Raw genomic sequence first — 23,717 nt, 5'->3', positions numbered from 1 at the left:
AAGTTGACGTTTTTATTGGTACAATTTTCAGGCACGTGACATTTTTTAATCGCTTTCTATTCCGATTTTTGGGAGGCAGAATAAACAAAAACCAACAATTCAGCAATTGTGTTTTTTTTTTTTTTTTTATGCCGTTCTGCGTGTGGTAAAATTGATAGGGCAGCTTTAGTCTTCGGGTCAGTACCTTTACAGCGGTACCACATTTACATAGTTTTTTTATGTTTTGCCGCTTTTACACAATAAAACTATTTTATAGAAAAAAAAATTTTTTTGCATCGCTTTATTCTGAGAGCAATAAGTTTTTATTTTTCAGCTGATGGAGCTGTATGGCGGCTTGTTTTTTGCGGGACAAGATGACGTTTTCATCGGTACCATTTTTATTTACATTCGTCATTTTGATCGCGTTTTATTCCATTTTTTGTTTGGCGATATGATAAAGCATCGTTTTTTGCTTTGCTTTTTATTTATTTATTTTTTTTACCGTGTTCACTAAAGGGGTTAACTAGTGGGACAGTTTTATAGGTCAGGTTGTTCCGGGCACGGCGATGCTAAATATGTGTACTTTGTTTTTTTTTCATAATGATATTTATTTATGGGTACAGTATATTTTTATTTTTTGGGGATTATTTTTTTCATTTTTTTTTTTTTTCGCTTTCTGACACTTTTTTACCTGTACACTATGTCCCACTATGGGACTTTCACTTTTTGCAGCCTGATCACTTATATAGCATAGAGATGCAGAACCATCCCTGTGCTATGCAGCCTGTCAGCGCTGCACAGGGAGGAGTTACTTTGGTCGCTCACTGTGCATGAGCAAAGTAACTTCTTGCCTCCTGGTAACCCGGATGTCGTCATGACTACATCGGGTCACCATGACAACATCCGGGACCCGGCACAGACACCGTGGGACGCCGGAGAGGAGGTAAGTATCGGCGCTTACACCCCCATGCTCCCGGAATGCTGCGATCAACTTCGATCGCAGCATTTCAGGGGTTAATGTGCCAGCAGCGGTGCTTGACTGCTCCTGGCACATAGCACCAGGTGTCAGCTTTGACAATCAGCTGACACCCAGCGGCGATTGCCCTGCACCGCTTGTGTGCGGGCGCGATCGTAGCGCGCTTAATAGTACGTAGCTGGTCCGTAAGGCCCAGGGCGCAGCTACGTACTATTACTGACCACGTCATAAAGGGGTTAAAGTAGTGTACTTCTTACCCACGTTCACACGTTCAGTATTTCACATCAATATTTGTAAGTCAAAACCAGGAGTGGGTGATAAATGCAGAGGTGGTGACGTGTTTCTATTATACCTTTTCTCTGATTGCACAACTCCTGGTTTTGGCTCACAAATACTGATGTAAAATACTGACCAAATACTGATTGTGTGACTGTGGTCTTAGCAGCCTCCTTCTTGACATTTTGGGCCCGCTGCCTGCTGCTCCCTTGCTCTACAGTCCCACATATTGACCATTTCTATTTGATCACCAGTTTAGCCCCATCATACAGACATCGTGGATCCAAATTCTGGTTCACATAATCATAGACATATTTCTGTTAATTTAGACATCATCTGTGCAAACTGGGTACCAATCCATTATGGATCTAAAAAAAATATATATATTTATAATGGTAACATAGTAACATAGTTTTTAAGGTTGAAGGAAGACTAAGTCCATCTAGTTCAACCCACAGCCTAACATGTTGATCCAGAGGAAGGCAAAAAAAAACCCATGTGGCAAACACTAAGCTCCACATTGGGGAAAAAAATTCCTTCCCGACTCCATACGACAATCAGACTAGTTCCCTGGATCAACGCCCTATCAAGGAATCTAGTATTTATAACCTGTAATATTATACTTTTCAAGAAAGGCATCCAGGCCCTTCTTAAATGTTAGTAGTGAATCACTCATTACAACATCATGCGGCAGAGAGTTCCATAGTCTCACTGCTCTTACAGTAAAGAATCCGCGTCTGTGATTATGATTAAACCTTCTTTCCTCCAGACGTAGAAGATGCCCCTTGTCCCCGTCTCAGGCCTCAGAGTAAAAAGATCAGTAGACAGGTCTTTGTACTGTCCCCTCATATACTTGTACTTAGTAATATGATCACCCCTAAGCCTTCTTTTTTCCAAAGTAAATAACCCCAAGTGTAATAACCTGTCTTGGTATTGCAGACCCCCCAGTCCTCTAATAACCTTGGTCGCTCTTCTCTGCACCCGCTCTAGTTCAGCTCTGTCTTTCTTATACACCGGAGACCAGAACTGTACACAGTATTCTAAGTGTGGTCGCACTAATGACTTGTATAGAGGTAAAATTATGTTCTCCTCATGAGCATCTATGCCTCTTTTAATGCATCCCATTATTTTATTTGCATCACACAACACCCACTACACATATAGGTAGAGGGAAAGTAGAGTATAGACAATTCATATTACTTTTAAAAAATTTTTCTTTATTTAATCCATTAAAAAGAAATTACATTTAAAATTAAGCAGGAGGAAAATGTTCAGCACCAGGGTTTATATATAGGTCTCAATCCTATAGAATCAGTCAACACCAGTGAATTTATATTGTTGCTGGGCTTAGAGTATATATTTAATCAATCACAAAATCCAAATTCCTTTCTCATAAAGTGCAACTATTGATAAAGGGTCCAGTGCCATCTGCTGAAAACGGGCCTTACAAAGCTGTATAACAACAGAAAAAGTGTCTAGTGGGGTGCAGCGCCAGGACCACGGGGACACTACTCTCTCCTGTAAGTTTATCACCAGATTGAGAAAGGATTTGAATTGTATTTTCCTTTTGACAGTACCTTCTGCTATGGTTAGAACCACATATGTGTATATTATATCTTGAGATATGTGAATTGCTCAGTTTGTGTCACAATGGATAGTGGGATATCATTAGCCTATATATGGCTTTATAATCATTATAGCTGCTAGCACTAGACACTTTTTCTGTTGTTATACAACTTTGTAAGGCCCGTTTTCAGCAGATGGCAATATAAATTCACTGGTGTTGACTGATTCTATAGGATTGAGACCTATATATAAACCCTGGTGCTGAACATTTTCCTCCTGCTTAATTTTAAATGTAATTTCTTTTTAATGGATTAAATAAAAAATTTTTTTTTAAAAGTAATATGAATTGTCTATACTCTACTTTCCCTCTACCTATATGTGTAGTGGGTGTTGTGTGATGCATGTAATGTCAAGAGTGACATATCCCCTGTGGTTAAATTTGAGAAAATTCCATTATTTTATTTGCCTTTGCAGCAGCTGCCTGACACTGGCCACTAAACGTGAGCTTATCGTCCACCAATACACCCAGGTCTTTTTCAGTTACAGTTTTGCCCAGTGTTTTACAATTAAGCATATAATTATACATTTTATTTCCTCTGCCCAAGTGCATTACCTTACATTTATCCCCATTAAAACTCATTTGCCATTTATCAGCCCAAGCTTCTAGTTTACATAGATCCTCCTGTAATATAAAATTGTCCTCCTCTGTATTGATTACCCTGCAGACTTTAGTGTCATCTGCAAATATTGAAATATTACTCTGTATGCCCCCTACAAGGTCATTAATAAATATGTTAAAAAGAAGGGGGCCCAATACTGACCCATGTGGTACCCCACTGTTAACTGAGACCCAGTCTGAGTGCATTCCATTAATAGCCACCCTTTGTTTCCTATCACTGAGCCAATTCTTAACCCACATACATATATTTTCCCCTATCCACATTGTTCTCATTTTATGTATCAACCTTTTGTGTGGAACCGTATCAAAAGCTTTTGAAAAGTCCATATACACAACATCCACTGCATTTCCTTGGTCCAGTCCATAACTTGCCTCCTCATAAAAACTGATCAGATTAGTTTGACAGGAACGGTCCCTCGTAAACCCATGTTGATATTGGGTCATGAGGTTATTCTTCTTCAGATACTCTAGTATAGCATCTCTTAGGAAACCCTCCAGGATTTTACCCACAGTAGAGGTTAAGCTTACCGGCCTATAATTTCCAAGTTCAGTTTTTGTCCCCTTTTTGAATATTGGCACCACATTTGCTATATGCCAGTCCTGTGGTACAGACCCTGTTATTATGGAATCTTTAAAGATTAAAAATAATGGTCTATCTATGACGTTACTTAATTCCTGCAGTACTCGTGGGTGTATCCCATCCGGGCCCGGGGATTTGTCAACTTTAGTGATTTTTAGATGCCGCCGTACTTCCTGCTGGGTTAAGCAAGTGACATTTACTGGAGAATTTTTGTTATCACTAATCATGTTTTCTGTCATGCGATTTTCTTGTGTAAATACGGTTGAAAAAAAATCATTTAGCATATTGGCTTTTTCCTCATCCTCATCCACCATTTCACCCAGACTATTTTTAAGGGGGCCAACACTATCATTTTTTAGTTTTTTACTATTTATGTAGTTAAAGAATATTTTGGGGTTATTTTTACTTTTTATGGCAATGATTTTCTCTGCCTCAATCTTTGCTGCTTTGATTTGTTTTTTACATAATTTATTTAATTTTCTATATTTATTTAATGCCTCATCACTACCTACTTGCCTACTTGCTTTAGTTCTCTAAATGCTTTCTTTTTGTCACTTATTGCGCCTCTTGCAGCTCTATTTAGCCATAGTGGTTTCCTCCTATTTCTAGCATGTTTATTCCCAAGGGGTATATATTGTGCACAAGTCCTATTCAGGATGTTAATAAATGTCTCACATTTGCTTTGTGTAGCTTTATGTCTCAGGATATCGTCCCAGTTTATTGCACTAAGATCATCTCTTAACCGTTGGAAATTTGCCTTCCTGAAGTTTAGTGTCCTTGTAACCCCTCTACTACACATCTTATTAAAGGTTACATGAAAACGTATATTTTGTGATCACTATTACCCAAGTGACCCCCAACTCGTATATTTGATATGCGGTTTGGCCTATTGGTTAATATTAGGTCTAGCAGTGCCCCCCTTCTTGTTGGGTCCTGAACCAGTTGTGAAAGGTAATTGTCTCTCATAGTAGTCAAAAACCTATTTCCTTTGCTTGAACTACATGTTTCTGTCCCCCAATGTATTTCAGGGTAGTTGAAGTCTCCCATAATAATGACTTCTCCTTGAGTCGCTGCTTCATCTATTTGCTTTACGAGGATATTCTCCGCTACTTCCATTATTTTTGGAGACTTATAACAAACCCCTATCAGTAATTTATTATTTTTTCCCCCTCCCCTTATCTCCACCCACAGGGACTCTACATTTTCATTAGATTCACATAAAACCTGTCTTGCGGGAGGATATAAGGATGATTTTACATATAAACACCCCCCCCCCCCCTCGCTTGTTTGTACGGTCATTTCTGAACAGACTATAGCCCTGTAAATTAACTGCCCAGTCATGGGTCTCGTCCAGCCACGTCTCAGATATCCCTACCATGTCATAATTATTTTCCAACAAAATTAATTCTAATTCCTCCATTTTGTTGGTGAGGCTTCTGGCATTAGTGTACATGCATTTTATGTATCTCTGTGTACCTCTATTCCTTCTTACTTTATTGACTGTTCTAACCCCACCCCCAATTTCTTTATTAGTGCAGATAGTGACCTGGGCACAATCTTCCCCACCTATAAAATGAATACCCTCCCCCCCAATCCCTAGTTTAAACACTCCTCCAACCTTCTAGCCATTTTCTCCCCCAGCACAGCTGCACCCTCCCCATTAAGGTGCAGCCGGTCCCTAGCGTAGAGTCTGTAGCCAACTGAGAAGTCGGCCCGGTTCTCCAGGAACCCAAATCCCTCCTTCCTACACCAGTTCTTGAGCCACTTATTTATCTCCCTAATCTCCCGTTGCCTCTCTGGCGTGGCACGTGGTACCGGTAGTATTTCAGAGAATACCACCTTGGAGGTCCTTGCTTTCAGCTTGCAGCCTAATTCCCTGAAATCATCTTTAAGGACCTTCCACCTACCTCTAACTTTGTCATTTGTGCCAATGTGCACCATGACCGCTGGGTCCTCACCAGCCCCTCCCAGTAGTCTGTCAACCCGATCAGCGATGTGCCGGACTCGAGCGCCAGGTAGGCAGCACACTGTTCGACGATCCCTGTCTTTGACAGATTGCCCTATCTGTTCCCCTAATAATTGAGTCCCCCACTACCAGCACCTGCCTGGCTTGCCCTACTCTCCTATTTCCCTCTTTACTGGAGCTGACACTCCTCCGGCTTTCAAGGGACATGCCTTGCTGCAGTAGTGCTACCCCTGTACCGTCACTCCCCTCATCTGCCAACTTTGCAAACTTATTGGGGTGTGCAAGATCAGGACTAGCCTCCCTGGCACTCTACCACCCCTTCTAACTGTCACCCAACTAGCGACCTCACTGTCCTGCAGCTCCCTACTACCACCCTCCCCCACATCTACCCCAGTGAGCTGCTGCTCAGTGAGCAGCAGACTCCTTTCCATGTTGTCAATGGATCTCAGTGTTGCCAGCTGCTCATTTAGATCCAGTATCTGGGCTTCCAAACGCACAACGTGCACACATCTCGTGCAGCAGTAAGCAACCCCGACCGGCTGTTCAAGGAATGCATACATGTGGCAAGATGTACACTGGATAGCATTGTCAATAATGGAGCTCATTTCCTAATGGGGATTGCAATATACAGAATGTTAAGTAAAAAGTAAAGTAAAGAATTAATGAAATACAGTCAGCAATTCAGTCCAAAGTCCTCCCTTCCAAACTCCCTGAATCCAAGTCACTGAAAAACAAGTCACACACTTACTTTCGTTCGCACTTACGCAGCTCGTTCACACTCGCAAACTAAGAGAATTAAAGAGTTTTTTTTTTTTTTTTTTTTTTCCCTTTTCCAGCAATGCACCCTTCACCTCAATGCACTTCCAAAGGACTGGATGCCCAACCAGCTGCCCCTTATAAACCCTTAATTATGACCCCTTCCCCTTAATTAACCCCTTGTGAGTAAAGCTACACCTCAGGATTTTAGTGCAATGTAGTTAACACTTAAATACACAGGTAGTAAACTAAAAAACTAAAACTGTAGTGAGAAAATAGGTTTTAAAAAGCCCAATAAATCTAAACAGGTAGAAAAGCACTCAGCAGGTCACAATGCAGCACTCACTACAATTCACACAGGTATTTTCTGCAGGATTCCCAAATACCTCCTCACTGAATCACAAGTCACACACTTTCGTTCGCACTTACGCTCCGGACACACGCAGCTCGTTCACACTCGCAAGCTAAGAGATTTAAAGAGTTTTTTTTTTCCCTTTTCCAGCAATGCACCCTTCACCTCAATGCACTTCCCAAAAAAAAAAAAAAAAGCAAGTGGTAATCTAGTGAATAAGAATGCATCAACATTTCATGTAATGATCATATGATGTTCCATTAAATGCATACATAAGAAAATAATATGTTCATATATATATTTATTTATTTTATTTCTTTAATACACAGGTGGGATCTCTGTACCTGAGGTACGAGGCAGCTGCCAGTTTCCCAAACTTGCCCTTGCCCAGGAGCCATGTTACCAATCTGCCTTTACCAGTGTCACTATTCAGCAAACCAGAATGTCCAGCAGCTTCTTCAGCAGATGTGAGTTGTGCTGTTTCTTCACAATTATTATTAATGGACTGTCAATAACCTATAGTTACTATCACTTAATGATTGGTGGGGTCCGATTTCTGGGACCCTATGATTGCAGTTGCCCTTTTCTACACTTTTAAAAGTGTAAGGCTGAGTTCACACGATGCGTTTTTCATGCATTTCCGCGGCGTTTTTGCAGTTGCGTAAACGCCGCGGAAACGCATGAAAAACGCATGGTAGAAGGGAAGCAATGTTCCCCAATTGAAATCGGCATGTGCTGTGCCCATGATGCGGATTTTTCCGCAGCGTAAACGCTGCGGTCTAAAATCCGCAGCATGTCAATTAATTTTGCGGAAACGCTGCTCTTTTGCCGCCATTGACTTGCATTAGACCGCATGGAATCCGCATCACTGTATATGTTGATGCGCTTTTCATGCGGTCTAATGTGCGGATGGTACCCGGGTGTAGATGAGAGGACTATCATCCAGACCCAGGTACCATTAAAAAAAAAAGAATAAAATAAAAAATATATATATTCTCACCTTCTGACGGCCCGCGCAGCGCTCCTGCTTGATTCCCCGCACTTCGCGGTTGAATGAAGAAGGACCTTTGCTGACGTCAGAGTCATGTGACGGGTCACGTGACACTGACGTCGGAAGGTCCTAAAGTCTTCACTGCCGGCAGCCGGGACCGAGCGAAGCAGGACACCGGGGGCCATCAGAGGGTAAAGTATATATTTATTTTTTGACATTCACACACTATATAAATCCATGCCAGTTGCATGGATTTATATAGTGTGAAGTTGACAAGCACTTTCCAAGTGATGCTAAAATCGCTTGGGAAGCGCTTGTCAACCCGCATGCGGAAATGAAAGTGAAGACCGCTTCATTTCCGCATGTCCCTGGCAGGAAACCGCATGTACAATCCGCATGCGTTTTTTCCTGCCAGAGAGATGCAGAAACGCTCAGGAAAAAATCCTGAGCATTTCTGCATCGTGTGCACATACCCTAATTGTAAATGCAGATCGGGACTATACTAAAAGCTGTAATGCAGATTTAGTGCAAGAAGTTTCTCAACTTTTATGAAGATTTTTATTTTACTTGTATAGCACCATCTTATTCCATAGCGCTTTATAGTCAGATGTTGTCCTTGGTGGGATTTGAACCCAATTCTACAGGGTTACAGTGCTAACCAGTGAGCCACTATTACTGCCTTCTACCGTTCTACCTATATATAAACTATATTTCAGCATATGGGCACCTATTTTTTGCAATTTTATTTCATTAAAAATTTTGCATTGTTTGGCTTTTATATGTTTTGTTTCCTTGCAAATTGCTGGTTACTGAATTAGTTAAGTGAGAATCCGTCAGAATCTCGTTCTGAAGGGGAGTTTGTAGCCCTTTTACTTGTCCTTTTATGAACTTTTCTGAGCTGATTTATGACCACAGACTACATCAAAGTTGAGCTGAACTTTGTGATCATAAATCTGCACAGAGGAGTTCAGAAAAAAAGACAGAAAATAGACTTACAAACTCCCTGTCAGAAGAGGATGACTGACAGATTTTCAGTTAAAGGGGTTTTCAGGTTTTGGAAAACCAATGTCCACTAGCTGCAGTTTGTTGGGAAAAGGCAAACTATGCTTAACTCACCCTCTCGAGTCAAGCGCTGAGTCTCCGCTACTGCTCCCGGTATCTGTTGTCTTGCAGCTCTGATGTCATGTGAACAGAGCTGCAGACAATTAGTGGCTCTGATTGACACGTGCTATCAACTTAAAGGGAACCTGTCACCAGAAAAAAAACACTATTAACCTGCAGATATGGGGTTAATCTGCATTTTAACAGCATTACTAACCTGCCCGGCACCTACACTTAGCCGAGCACTGCGGGGAGGAAGTGAACTTTGTTCCCCCCTTTTCCCGCAGCGTTCTGGTTTCAGTCACGGTGTGGCGCCACTCTGACAATACAGAGCTTCTGCTGTAACTACACCCTGGCCCTGACTGACAGCCAGCCCCAATGCTGAGCGAGTGTAAGTCAGGGTCGGGGGTGCGGTTACAGCCGTCGCTTTGTACTCGCAGAGTGGTGACTGAACCGGCGCCGCCCCGTGACTGACACCAGAACGCTGCAGGGGGAATAAAGTTAATTTTCTCCCCGCAGAGTTCGGCTGCATGCAGACGCCGGGCAGCATAATAACACTATTAACCTGTAGATTAACCTCATATCTGCAGGTTAATAGCATTTTCTCTAATAACCCCCCACGACAGCACACCGGAGGATGTAACCCCACCCTAATAGGGACAGGAAACATGAAGAGGTTAAATAGCCCCTCCCACATCCTCCCTCCAGTTTTTTTTTCCTGTCCCTATCAGGGATGAAGGGGTTCATCCTCGGTGTGCTGCACCGGCGGCATACACTGGGGGAAAAAATTGAATAAGCCGGGTAGCTGGGGACCGAGCGGGCTTACCACTCCTCCCCGAAGCGCTGCTCCCGTCTCCTCTGGGACTCGGGATTTACTCCTTCAGTCCGCACCTTCGGGCTAGGTCTGCAGGTTGTTTTCAGACTGGAGGCCTCCTGGAGCTCTCCGGTCCATCTCCGTCTCCCCTCCTCTCTCCAGCGGCAGAGTGCGACGCCGAGGATTCCGCTCCTGGGAATCCCGTGGTCCAAGTTGGGGCGCGCACGATCTCTGCACCGGATGTGACGTCAGACGACGGGCGGTGGATGATGATGTCATTTCCAGCGGACTTGCGTTCCACTCTGGAACACATCAGCATCAATAATGAAGAATGGCGGCAGATGACTGCTGGTGAATGCTGTACCTTCACCTGGACTACAAGGGGAGGAGCCCCTCCAGATGAGAGGGAGGGTGCTGCATCCGGTTGCCCATAAAGGAGCCCTGAATAAAGAAGACACCTGAGATAGGACAAACTGTCTGTTATGGATGGGTTAGAGTCTTCCCACTCTGCATCTGCGGAGCCCAGCACCTTTCCAGTCCCTGTAAGTATGGCTTTGGTTGTCTATCTCCAAAATGCAGGTAATGGATATTATAGCCCCTATTTCTTCTCCTCTCTCTTATAGGGGGACAAGGAACCTGCTTCTGCAGACAGAACCAAGACATCCCGCAGATGTCGAATTTGTTCAAAAAGATTATCTTCCTCCCATAAGATACCGTTATGCAAGGAATGTACAGAGAAAATCATCAGGAAGGAACAGCCTTCCTTAATGGGAGAGATAAAGGGTATAGTGCACCAGGAAAGCAAGTCCTCCTTGGCCGTATTTTCCCACCCTACACCCTCACCCAGCTAAGATGCTGCGTCCACTTCCCCGGCTGCAAAGAAAAGAAAGATCAGTCTGCTAGATGAAGGGGACGAGGATCCTCTGGATGACATGTCTATTCCAGAAGAACCCCCAGAAAAGGGCTAGCGGAGTCCAGGCCCTGAGGAATCCCAACGGAAAAAATACTATTTCTCAGCGGATAGCATGGAAGAACTCCTTATAGCAGTAAGGAAGACTATGGAGGTCGAGGAAGAAAATGTTTCCCAAACAGTGCTGGAGGAAATGTTTGGAGGTCTACACTGTAGGAAAAAATTAGTTTTCCAGTACGTCCCCATGACAGCACCGTAGGAGGAGTAATCCCATATCCTGTGTAGGGACAGGAAGCACAAGAGGTTAAAAGCCCTCCCACCCCCAACCTCCTCAGTGTTTTTCCTGTCCCTACACAGGAGGAGCGCTGGTGCAGGAGCACTGATGTAAAGACAGAGATACCTCAGGTGACCCTGGGGGGATCGGTGGGGCCACGGCTCTCTCCTTCCCGCCGCCAAGCGGGTCCTGGGCCGACACTCCCTGTCGGGAGTCCCTCAGCCCTCCGGTGTGCTGGAGCCTCCGGGTGCCACTTCCCCTCGCTGGGGCTCTCGGCGTCCTGCTCCGGGCGGGTCCGGCTTCTACTGGCTTCGGAAACGCCCGGCTTCGAAACCAGAAGATCAGGATGACGACTTCCGGTGGCGGTCGCGTGGGAAATTCAAACCGCGGTGAAGACCAGACGCCAGGGAGCAGGGAAAATGACTGGGCGACCAGGTAAGGCATAGGAAGGGGGGCTGGGGAGCACAAAAACAGGCTTACAGCTTGGGCACCCCTGACAGCAAAATGGCAGAGATGTCTCACCCTGATACCCTCCCTGGATCGCCCCACAGTCATGTGAGTATACCATTACCTCCTTTATATGGTTAATGGAGCTTACTCTTACCAGGCCCTCCATATTTTTTATAGGATCTGTCTGGCCAGTTACCACCTCTTTCTAAGAAATAGAAGGATACAGGGAAAAAAGGCCACAGTAAAATCCAAGAGGTGCCTGGATTGTAACATCAGACTTCCAGATTCCTAAACAAAGAGTCTATGTGCTGAGTGTAGAGCCTCCATGCCAAAGGAAGAGCACGGGGCTTTATTAAACGAGATGCGTAATATAATCAAAGAAGAAGTTCAGGCTTCTATTGTTCTCTGTAGCCCCCAGGGGATGAGATGTTTGGTGGTCTTAGAACCCAGAGATCCATGGTTTTTCCTGTTAAAAGCCCATGTGAAGGACATGATACTGGGGGAATGGAAGGATGTGGAGAAGAGACTCTCTATACCACGAGACTTCCGCCCGACTATCTTTTGACCCAGGGGACACTATTCCTAAAATTGACGTCCTGGTGGCTAAGGTGGTCAAGAAAACCTCTATCCCCTTTGAAGACTCGTCAGGACTTAAAGATCCTGTGGATAGGAAGGCGGATGGACTTTTGAAAAAAGCCTGGGAAGCTTCAGTAGCCATTATTAAATCTAATATCGCTGGAACATCTATTCCCAGATCCATGAGAGTCTGGCTAGAAGAGCTAGAGAGTCACCTACGAGATGGCTCCCCAAGGGAATCTCTCCTTCAATCATTGCCCCTATTAAAAATGGCAACAAATTTTATGGCCAATGCTTCAGCGGAATCGGTCAGATTTGCGGCCAGAAATAATGCGCTTTCCAACTCAGCCCGTAGAGCTGTTTGGTTAAAAAACATGGTCTGGAAATACAGCTTCTAAGAAAAAACAGTTCTCCATTCCATTTTCAGGGCTCAGAGTATTCGGACCTGTACTAGATGACATTCTAGAAAAAGCGTCCGATAAAAAGAAGGGCTTCCCTGATTAGAAAAAGGAGTAGCCCTTTCGTAAACCGTTCCCCTCCCGTAAATGAAGTTTTTCAGAAACAGTTGGCATCGGGTAACTCAAAATCCCTGGATACTAACAGCTATAGCGCAGGGTTACAGGATAGAATTTTCTCAAAATCCCCTTCAAAATTCTGCCTGACGAGAGGTTCCCCTACCTCTCTTTCCCGTCTGCAGGCAGACATAGAGAAGTTGCTGCATCAGAGGGTTATTGTACCAGTTCCAGAACACGAATAACATCAGGGCCATTACGCCTCCCTGTTTTCAATAAAGAAACCGTCAGGGGAGTTCCGTACGATTATCAACCTGAAACCCCTAAACCGGTGGGTCCGCTACAAGATATTCCGCAGGGAATCAGTAAGATCAGCCATTCCTCTAATAAACATGGATGCGGTAATGTGCACCCTGGACCTTAGGGATGCATACTACCACCTGCTAATACATTCCTCAAGTCAGCAATAATTGAGGTTTGCACTACCATCAGGCAGTCAGATTTTACACTAGCTTCCCTTTGGCCTGTCATCTACTCCCAGAATCTTTACAAAGATCAGGGCAGAGGTGGTGGCCTGTATCAGTCAGAGATATTACCATCATTCCGTACTTGAACGACTTCCTGTTCCTCTAGATATGACGCAACATCTGGAACTTGTCCTACGGACATTAACCAGCCTGGGTTTGATTGTGAACAAAGAAAAATCCAGTCCATCTCGACTCCCGAATACGAATATCTTGTCTCCCGGAAGACAAGATGCTCTCAATTCCACAAAGGATTCGTTCTTTTGCAAGAGAGCAGAAACCTTCAATCCGGAAGGCAACGAGTATTTTGGGAATCATGACGTCATGCATCTCCTGCGTCAGATGGAGCCAGTTCCATTCCAGGCGTCTACAGAAATGTATCCTGGAAGTAACAGACAGACATCAGAATTGCCTAGACAGGAAGATGTCTTTGTCCAGAAACGCCCAGGACTCTCTACACTGGTGGCTCGACCAGAAGAATCTACGGAAGGGAGTGCAGTGAATTCTGGAACCTTGTCTTTTAGTGACCACGGACACAAGTCTCTCAGGATGGAGAACTCGAGTGATAGATTCTTATCTCCAAGGAACATGGTCCACGGAGATTCAGACCCGATCATCGAATTTTCGGGAACTACAGGCAATCTGGGAAGCCCTACAGAGAAGCCGGGCGGTCTTAAAAGACAAACATGTAAGAATTTTGTCAGACAACATCACGGCAGTCTCTTTCATCAGACATCAGGGCGGACCAGGACATCCACTTCTCCAGTCCCTGGCCAACAGGATATTCTTAGGTATAGAGAAGATAGTGAGCTCCATTTCAGCAGTTCACCTTCGGGGATCTGACAATCAGGAGGCAGATTACCTCAGAAGGCTTCAGAATGGGAACTGAAGGAAGAGGTGTTCCAGCAATTAACCCGCAGATGGGGGCAGCCGCACCTAGACCTTTTTGCATCCAGAACAAATGCAAAGACGACATCTTTCTTCTCTCTCGACCCAGGAGATCATCCTCTGGCATTGGACGCGCTCTCACAATATTGGGGAGAGGGCCTAACATATGCCTTCCCACCTGCTCTTCTAATTCTGAGAATGCTGCGAAAAATTCAGGAAGATCGGGCGACTGTCCCGTTCTGTCCAAGGAGAAGTTGGTTCTCCCTTCTACGTCATCTAGCGTTGGAAGACCCAATCATTTTTTCCTTTTCAGGAAGATCTTCTGATGCAAGGTCCACTGTTTCATCAGAATCTTCAACAGCTCCAGTTCTCAGCTTGGCTTCTGAAGGGGAGATCCTGAAGAACAAGGGCTTATCCGCCAGAGTGATTCAGACTATGCATGCTAGTAGAAAACCTGTAACCCAGGCCATATATAAAAAAGTCTGGAGGACCTTTTGTCATTTCCACAGGACGGTAGACACCTCTCAGCCAGACATCCCTGTGATCCTTGATTTCTTGCAGGCAGGATTGACGCAGGTCTTAGACCAAGTACCTTGAAGGTGCCGATTGCGGCACTAGGTGCTTTCTTTGACACATCATTGTCCTCGCATCCCTGGATAATCAGGTTTGTCAAGGCAATCTAGAGACTTAGGCCTACACAGAATTTCTTCCCCTCCGTGGGATCTGAATCTTGTCCTGAGAGTCCTTTGCAAACCTGCCTTCGGCCCAGTTAATAGTTTGGGATTAGAGAACTTGACTCTGAAAACAGTCTTCTTGGTGGCAATCACCACAGCTAAACGGTTGGATGAAATCCAGGCTCTGTTGTCAAGCCTTGTATGCAAATTCGGGATGATTGCATCATTCTGAAACTGGATCCAAGTTTCTCTCCGAAGGTGGTGTCATCGATGACCTTAAACCAAGAAGTGGTTCTTCCATCATTCTGAGAAAACCCTAGGAATCAGAGGGAGGAAGAGTTCCACCATCTCGATGTCCGCAGAGCAGTGTTGGCCTATTTGGAGGCCACTCAGAACTGGAGATTAGACTCTAACCTTTTTATACAGTTTGGGGGAAAAAATAGAGGCAGGAAGGCTTCAAGACCATCCTTAGCTAGATGGGTCACATCCATGATTAATCTAGCATATCTTTCAGAAGGACAGCCTCCCCCTGAAATTATCAAAGCCCATTCCACCAGAGCAATTTCCACCTCATGGGCAACTAGAGCATAGGCTAACATTGAACAAATATGTACCGCAGCCCCATGGTCAGGACATACTACTTTCTGCAAACACTACAAGCTAGATGTTCTCTCACAGCAAAGATCTGCATTTGGTAGGAAGGTACTTCAGGCAGTTATCCCATCCTAAGCTATGAGTTCTTGGGTACACTCCTACGGTGCTGTCATGGGGACGTACTGGAAAATCGGAATTAGTCTTACCGGTAATGATGTTTCCAGGAGTCCACATGACAGCACCCTTATTTCCCTCCCTATATTGCTACTGTATGTGACTCTAATATATGTCTAAGCAGTCTAAAATATAATTTTGTTGTACCCAGCCAATGTGGTTCTTGGAAAATCACTGAGGAGGTTGGGGGTGGGAAGGCTTTTAACCTCTTGTGCTTCCTGTCCCTACACAGGATATGGGACTACTCCTCCTACGGTGCTGTCATGTGGACTCCTGGAAACATCATTACCTCTAAGACTAATTCTTTTTTCTATTCCCCAAAACATTCGGGATCTGGTACTAGAAGAATGGGATTCCCCAGAAAAAAGGCTGAATACCCCTGCAGAACTAAGGGATAGGTTTCCGGTTGATGACCAAACAGCAAAGTGCTGGTCAGAGATCCCATAGGTTGACATCCAGATTGCGCGGGTGGCAAAGAAAACCACCTTGCCGTTTGAGGATTCCTCCAGGCTAAAAGACCCGTTGGAGCGCAAAATGGAGGGGCTGTTGAGGAAGTCATGGGAAACCTCTGCAACTCTATTAAACATGAATGCCGTCTCCACATGTGTTGCCCGATCGATGTCTCATTGGCTAACTCAGCTGGAGGAACACCTAGCCTCAGGCACTCCCAGAGAAGATATTCTGTCATCATTACCACTCCTCCAGAAAGCTACAAGATTCCTGGCGCATGCTTCCGCAGAGTCAATAACAGTAGCAGCAAGAGCACCTGGGCTATCCAATTCTGTAAAATGCACCCTGTGGTTGAAATCCTGGAGTGGAGACGTCACATCAAAAATGAAATTATGCGCCATTCCCTTTGAAGGAAAATACATCTTTGGGCCAGCCCTAAATTTACTTGAAAACTCCTTGGATAAAAAGAAATCCCTCCCCGAAGCTAGAAGTTTGAAAAGCAGACCCTCAATATAGAGGGAAAGGGAAGTCTGGTTGGTGGAGCTACCCGAAAGGAGGTCAGGGCAGGAATCTTTTTCTTTCGCGGAACCAGCGTCAGAACAAACCATGATGCCGAGATGGTCGGGGGCCGCATTTCGAGCATTCTTCCCCAGTGGCGGAAGATCTGCTGTCATCCGTAGATCCTAAGATCAGTCGAGTCTGGGGTAAAAATAGAACTCTCCTCCTATCCCTCATGGAAAGTGAAAACAACACGTCTCTCCTCTCCCGAGCTACAAACCACCTTGATGTCCGGTCTGGGAGACCTACTACCTTTAGAGGTAATCTCTCTAGTTCCAACAGAGGAGAGATGCAGAGGACACTACTCCAAACTCTTTTTGATAAAGAAACCGGGTGGTTCCCATCGGATCATAATCAATCTGAAACCTCTGAATCAACACATACTTTACAGAAGGTTCAAGATGGAATCGATCAAATCAACAGTTCCTTTGATCGGACAAGATTATGTCATGGCTACGATCGAGTTCTAAGATGCATATTACCAAATCCCTATTCATTCAACTTATCGGAAATTCCTAAGATTCGCGATGACCCAAGGGGAACAGATAATACACTATCAATTCAATTTTCTTCCAATATCATCGGTCCCACGGATCTTCCCAAAAATCATGGCAGAGGTTATGGCATATATCAGAAATCAAGATAAATGCATAGTACTATACTTCGACGACATTCTACTAATTGCCCCATCAGTTCCATTACTCCAGGAACACGTACGTGACTACCCGGATTCTATCATCACTGGGCTGGTTGATAAACCACAAAAAATCAGATATGATTCCCTCCACAATGAAAACTTTCCTGGGGGTACTGTTGAATTCACACAGCCAGACATCCTTTTTGTCCAAGCAAAAACTAATCATGTTTCTTCTATGAAGCAAGAAAGTAGTATCGCTAAGAAGTGCCATGTCAGTCCACGGATCCATGACATCTTGCATTCAGATGGTGGCTTGGGCTCAAGCACACACCAGAACTCTTCAGACTCACATTCTGGCAAATTGGGACGGATCTCCGCAAAGTCTAAACAGAAGAGTTCCTATACCGCCACAAGTCAAGTCCTCTCTATCCTGGTGGCTCAGCACAAGAAACTTGAGCGGGGGAGTTCCTTAAGTCCAGGACCCATTGATTACCATAAAGGTGGATGCCAGCGGAAAAGGATGGGGAGCCATGGTCTCCCAGGAGTTGTTCCAAGGTGTCTGGTCCAGGGAAGGAAGTCAACAATCATCCAACTTCAGAGAGCTGAAGGCTGTAGAAGAAGTCCTCGAATCAGCAGAATTTCTGATCCAGAATTCTCATGTAAAAATTCTCTCAGACCACATAACCACAGTAGTCCACCTCCGTCACCAAGGCAGTACAAGAAACGAGGACTTAAAATTAATCTCAAAAATAATATTTTCCTGGGCCGAAGAACACCTTCTTTCCCTGTCGGCTCTTCACATCAAGGGCTCGATCAACATCCAGGCCGATTTCCTCAGCAGGACAAGGATTCATCCAGGAGAGTGGAGCCTAAACCCGGAAGTCTTCCGGATTCTAACCGAAAGATGGGGCTATCCGGAAGTAGACCTCTTTGCTGGACATCAGAATGCAAAGGTATCTCAATTCTTCTCCCTGGATTCAAACGATCCGTGCCTGGGGGTAGACGCATTCGCCCACTGGTGGAAATTCAAGTTGGCATATGCCTTCCCACCTCTACCAATCCTGCCAAGAACCCTGCAGAAGGTACCAGAGTGATCCTAGTGGCCCCCCTTTGGCCAAAAAGAAGTTGGTTCAGCATGCTAACCAACCTAAGCATAGATGGTCCCCTAATCCTTCCTCCCATCAGAGATCCTCTTCTCCAGGGACCAATTTATCATTCGGACCCAGAGAGGCTACTCCTGGCTACGCTTGGCTACTGAATTCTCAATACTAAAGACCAGGGGTCTTTCGGATAGAGTCGTCATTAAGACCCTCCAAAAAGCAGGAAGCCAGTGACAAACTCCATATATCACAAGATCTGGAAGACATTTGTGTCATGGTGTGCATCTATTCATCCAGACCCTCATAAGGTGAACATAGCCCAGATACTGGATTTTTTACAGGAAGGCCTGGACAAGGGTCTTAAACCTAGTACCTTTTAAAGTCTAGGTAGCAGCACTTAGCTCCTACTTCGACCAGAGCCTGTCTGAACATCAGTGGGTGAGAAGATTTATGACAGTAGCTTCCCTCATCCACCCTAAGGTGACTAACTCAGTTCCTCCCTGGGACCTTAACATCATTCTTAAAGGATTAACTCTTCCACCCTTTGAACCCTTATCTACCATAAGACCAGACAGACTTGCCTGGAAAACAGCCTTCCTGTTGGCTATAACCACAATCCGAAGGGTGGGGCGAACTGCAGGTTCTTTCAGTTAATGAACCTTACTTAAAAGTCCTAGAAGATCATCTCATTTTTGTCTGGACCCATCATTTCTACCTAAAGTGGTCTCGAACTTCCACAGATCTCAGGATATAATTCTCCCATCCTTCTGAGACAATTCGACAAATGAGAGAGAAGAAGAGTTCCACCCTCTGGATGTTCGAAGGATAGTCCTGCATTATCTTCAGGAAACACAGGAAGGGAGAAGAGATAAAAATCTATTCGTCCATTCTCAGGACCAAAATAAGGGGAAGAAGGTATCTAAATCTACAATCGCCAACTGGATTAAGAAAGCAATAATTGAAGCTTATCAGATACAAAACCTCTCACCTCCAGAGAAGCTCCAAGCTCACTCTACAAGATCTGTATCTGTTGCCTGGGCTGAGAAAGCCAACGCCTCCATTGAGCAAATTTGCAGAGCCGCTACCTGGTCCTCAGTCCATACCTTCTCCAGACACTACAGATTGGATCTAATGTCCATTAGAGATTTAGCCTTTGGAAGGAAGGTCCTCCAGGCTATTGTCCCTCCCTAAATATATCTTGGGTATACCTCTGGTGTGCTGTCGTGGGGGGTTATTAGAGAGAATAGAACTAGACTTACCGGTAATTCGTTTTCTAATAACCCACCACGACAGCAGGGATAATTCCCTCCCTTTTGCTTATTATTTCTTATCATTATCATATCAGTGAGATAAAATATAATTTGAAGCATTCATACTCTTGTGGTCCTTTATAATAACACTGGAGGGAGGATGTGGGAGGGGCTGTTTAACCTCTTCATGTTTCCTGTCCCTATTAGGGTGGGGTTACATCCTCTGGTGTGATGTCGTGGTGGATTATTAGAAACCGAATTACCGGTAAGTGTAGTTCTATTGTTTCTGGTGACAGGTTCTCTTTAAACAGAGGTGCTGAGCTCCGTTATTGGCTGCAGTAATATTGACTTGATGTCAGCGCTGTAAACAATAACAGTCATCGGGAGCATCAGCAAAAATTAGCGCTGGACCCGGGAATGGTGAGTAAAGCTTTTTTCTTTTTTTATTTTTGTGTGTGTGTGTGTGTTTAACAAACTACAGCTGGGAGACAGGGATTTTCTGAAGCTGGAAAACTCTCTTAAAGGGAACCTGTCATGTGAATTGGAGCTTATCTGCCCCCAGGTTGTTGTTAGTGATTCAATGTGCATCACTAACATGTTTTTTGCATTAAAATCGGCGCTATAATCTTTTGTAAAAACCAGTTTATGTACTTCTATCATACCTGCTCTTTTAGTCATATGGGTCCAGCTTGTCGCTGCCCATTCAATTTGAATTGTCCCCGGGTTTGCGCCGATGTCACATGAATAGTCTTGTTGAAATCCCGCTCTTGCGCACTGTATACTGTCACCCACGCTTTCTCAATGTGTATTGTAAAGCCGCGCGTTCGCAATGACAAGCGGCTCCCAATTGCATGCACGGGAGCCTCTCGTCACTGTGCACGCGCAGCTTTACAATACACATTGAGCAAGCATGGGTGACAGTATACAGTTGACAAGTACGGGATTTCAACCAGACTATTCATGTGACGTCGGCGCAGGCAGCCAGAGAGACGGCCAGCCAGGCAGCCAGAGAGACGGCCAGCCAGGCAGCCAGAGAGACGGCCAGCCAGGCAGCCAGAGAGACGGCCAGCCAGGCAGCCAGAGAGACGGCCAGCCAGGCAGCCAGAGAGACGGCCAGCCAGGCAGCCAGAGAGACGGCCAGCCAGGCAGCCAGAGAGACGGCCAGCCAGGCTGCCAGAGAGACGGCCAGCCAGGCTGCCAGAGAGACGGCCAGCCAGGCTGCCAGAGAGACGGCCAGCCAGGCTGCCAGAGAGACGGCCAGCCAGGCTGCCAGAGAGACGGCCAGCCAGGCTGCCAGAGAGACGGCCAGCCAGGCTGCCAGAGAGACGGCCAGCCAGGCTGCCAGAGAGACGGCCAGCCAGGCTGCCAGAGAGACGGCCAGCCAGAGTCTCTGTCTGAGTCTCTGGCCGTCTGAGTCTCTCTGTCTCTGGCTGTCTCTATGATGAGGAACATACTTGTGCTTCGGGGCAGGCCTGGGGGAAGGTCTTATCTTGCTGATCTGGCCTAGAAGGATAGTCCCTGCTTATTGTCCCTGCGTATAGTTCCACCCTGGACCACAGGCATATCATTAACTCAGAACTACAAACACTGATTACACAAGAACCACAAGACTGATTTCTTCACCTCAGGTATCATTTTAATCAGTGCAACAGCATCAACATGACAATGCCTGTAGTTTACTTAGCAAAATCATGCTGACAGGTTCCCTTTAACAATAGAAATGCAATATACATGAACAATGATGGTAAAGAGCATTTGTCACCAGGTTTATAATTCCTAATCTGAGTGCAGAGTAAGATAAAAGCAGAAAACACGTTCCAGTGCTGTTGCTGCTTTATCTGCTGTAGCTCTGCTAGTCTTCTGGATGCTGAACTCTGTATAACCCCACCCGCATTATTGTTTGTCAGCCCACTTTGTGCACTGTGCATAGACAGCCGCCCATCAGTTGTGGGGGCAGAGATGGCTACAATTCACCAGTATCGAGGCTTACATAGCAGGAGCCTATTGAGAAGACAAGCAGAGCTGCAGCAGGTAAAACCGTTTTTTTATCAGATATATAGCAAGGAGCCCAATAAGTTACATAAATGACACAGCACTGGAATCTGTATCTATTCCGCTCATTTATGCTACATGTAGCACTGGAGAGGAGTGGGTTAAATCTGCGCTGCTGATGGTGTATAGATGAGACAAAATAAAAAATGTGTAGAAAGGCGGTTTATTTGTCAACACGTTTCGAAGTGGAACACTTCATCAGGGCAAACCACAAGAATCTAGATGAAGAAGTGTTCCACTTCGAAATGCATTGACAAATAAACCGCCTTTCTACACATTTTTTGTTTTGGCTTATCTATGCACCGCCGGCAGCGCAGATTTAACCCACTCCTCTCCAGCTCTCCATGTTCCTCATTCCGTGGATCTGCAGCAGCCTTTTCACGTCTATAAAGGGGTTGTGACTTCACAACATCATCGGGCGAGCATTTCTTCTGATCGTTCCCCTTATTCTACTTGGATAAGACCCTCTTGCGCTCCTTGTTTTTCCAGTTTCTGGTTTGCTTTTTTATGCTACTTACAGATGGGGCAGCACAAACCTGGTGACTGTTTTCTCTTAAAATTCTGAGATCTTACAAGTCTTCTGAGAAGACCATGTGTCGGCGTGCTTCCTTTTGACTCCTTGGCCTCTGCCTTTGGCTGTAATGATACTGTGTATGATGCAGCACAATTTCCTTTAGCTCATGTCCGGTGCTTTTATTATTGTAATGCTGTATATTCTAGTTCCATTTCCCAGTGCTATATCCTTGTCTCATGAAAGCGAAGCAATAATACCCATCTTCTTGTAGACGTTCGCCCAAACATGACTTGACACGTTGTTACAGTAACTCTCGATCCTTGCTCTTGAGCGGTTGCAGTCTGGATTAGGCAATAACAAATCACATAGCAACTGTTCCTGTGAAAATCAGAAATCCGTGCTGACCGGCTGCACATTGCATCACTTTACGGAGAAGATGGAGTGTCCTTGTAAGAAATCACGATGCTGCTTTTGTTTTATTTCATGTACTGATGTTTTCATTCTTATAAATGCAAAGCGGGGCCACCATATTCTCCATCATTGCTCTTATTCAGCCTTTTATGTGATGGATGACGTTACCTTTTAATGGCGTTTCATTGAGTGCATAATAACTAAAACTGTGTCTCCGAATATTCAGTTCCTCATGACGTGGTGCATTGCTGCCTCCTACTGGATACATGAAGCAGGTTCAATAGAGAAAACTGTTGACCGGAGGAGAGTTATGAGTTCTAATGTGCCAAAGCCTTTCATGCAGTAGGTTTCAACTAGATTAAATTTTTTTTTTCTCCATTTTCTCAAAAAAAAAAAAAAACTGTCTCAAGGATAAGTCATAAGTTGGTTATTACTGGAATATAGGCTGAGCTCAAGCAAGCGTATGGGGAAAAAAATGATTTCCCGTCCATATGTTGTGTATTGTCTGCTGGGCCGCTCGCGTCCATCTTCTCCACACCTGGCTAAGCTCAACTGATGGATCCACTTTAAATTACCCTATTATTATTAAAGAGATAAAGATCTGTCATCAGATTTCACAAATATAAGCTGCATTCTTTATTTAATAAACCTGTTAGACCTGATAAGACTGGTGTATTTACTATGAAAATCCATAAAAGTTTAACTCAATCTCCGCCCAACTAGCCTAATTGACAACTCGTCAGTGTGACTCCTGCATACCGATGCTCAGATCTCTCGCTTCTCAGTACAAACTGCTGCTGTCAATCCTGCTAATGGGCTGAGATTGAATACACTTGGACTCGTGAGCAATTTAATTCTATAACTGGATTCATGAAAAGCTTATCTTGCTATAGAGCCATTCTCCTATGGATTTTCATGGTAAGTACACCAGCCCTGCTAGATCAAAGAGACCTATTTAATAATGTATGCAGTTTTGTATTGTGAAATCTAGTGACAGAATATAATAAATAGTTTAAATGGGTTGTTAGATATTGATGAACTATTCTTATCACATTGGCGAGGGTCCCGAGACCTAGCTATCCCACAATCAGCTGTTATAGGGTCCAGCAGTGTACGGAGCTGTGGTGTAACGA

General features: G+C 44.7%; 1 protein-coding gene across 1 annotated transcript in view; it reads left to right on the top strand.

The window, feature by feature from the left end:
- The window catches only part of MRPS5 (mitochondrial ribosomal protein S5), a 116,820-nt gene that overhangs the window by 27,507 nt on the left and 65,596 nt on the right, over positions 1 to 23,717 (top strand). The window contains exon 2 of the mRNA XM_073672537.1: positions 7,460 to 7,597. Coding sequence (XP_073528638.1) covers positions 7,460 to 7,597 — 138 coding nt within the window. The remainder of the gene's footprint in view (positions 1 to 7,459; positions 7,598 to 23,717) is intronic.

Source organism: Phyllobates terribilis, unplaced genomic scaffold, assembly GCF_046119375.1.
Source record: "Phyllobates terribilis strain yellow unplaced genomic scaffold, ASM4611937v1 Scaffold_3__8_contigs__length_932513732, whole genome shotgun sequence".
NCBI classification, from domain to species: Eukaryota; Metazoa; Chordata; class Amphibia; order Anura; family Dendrobatidae; genus Phyllobates; species Phyllobates terribilis.
Note: the sequence above shows the minus strand (reverse complement) of the source record. Positions and strands in the feature narration are given on the sequence as shown.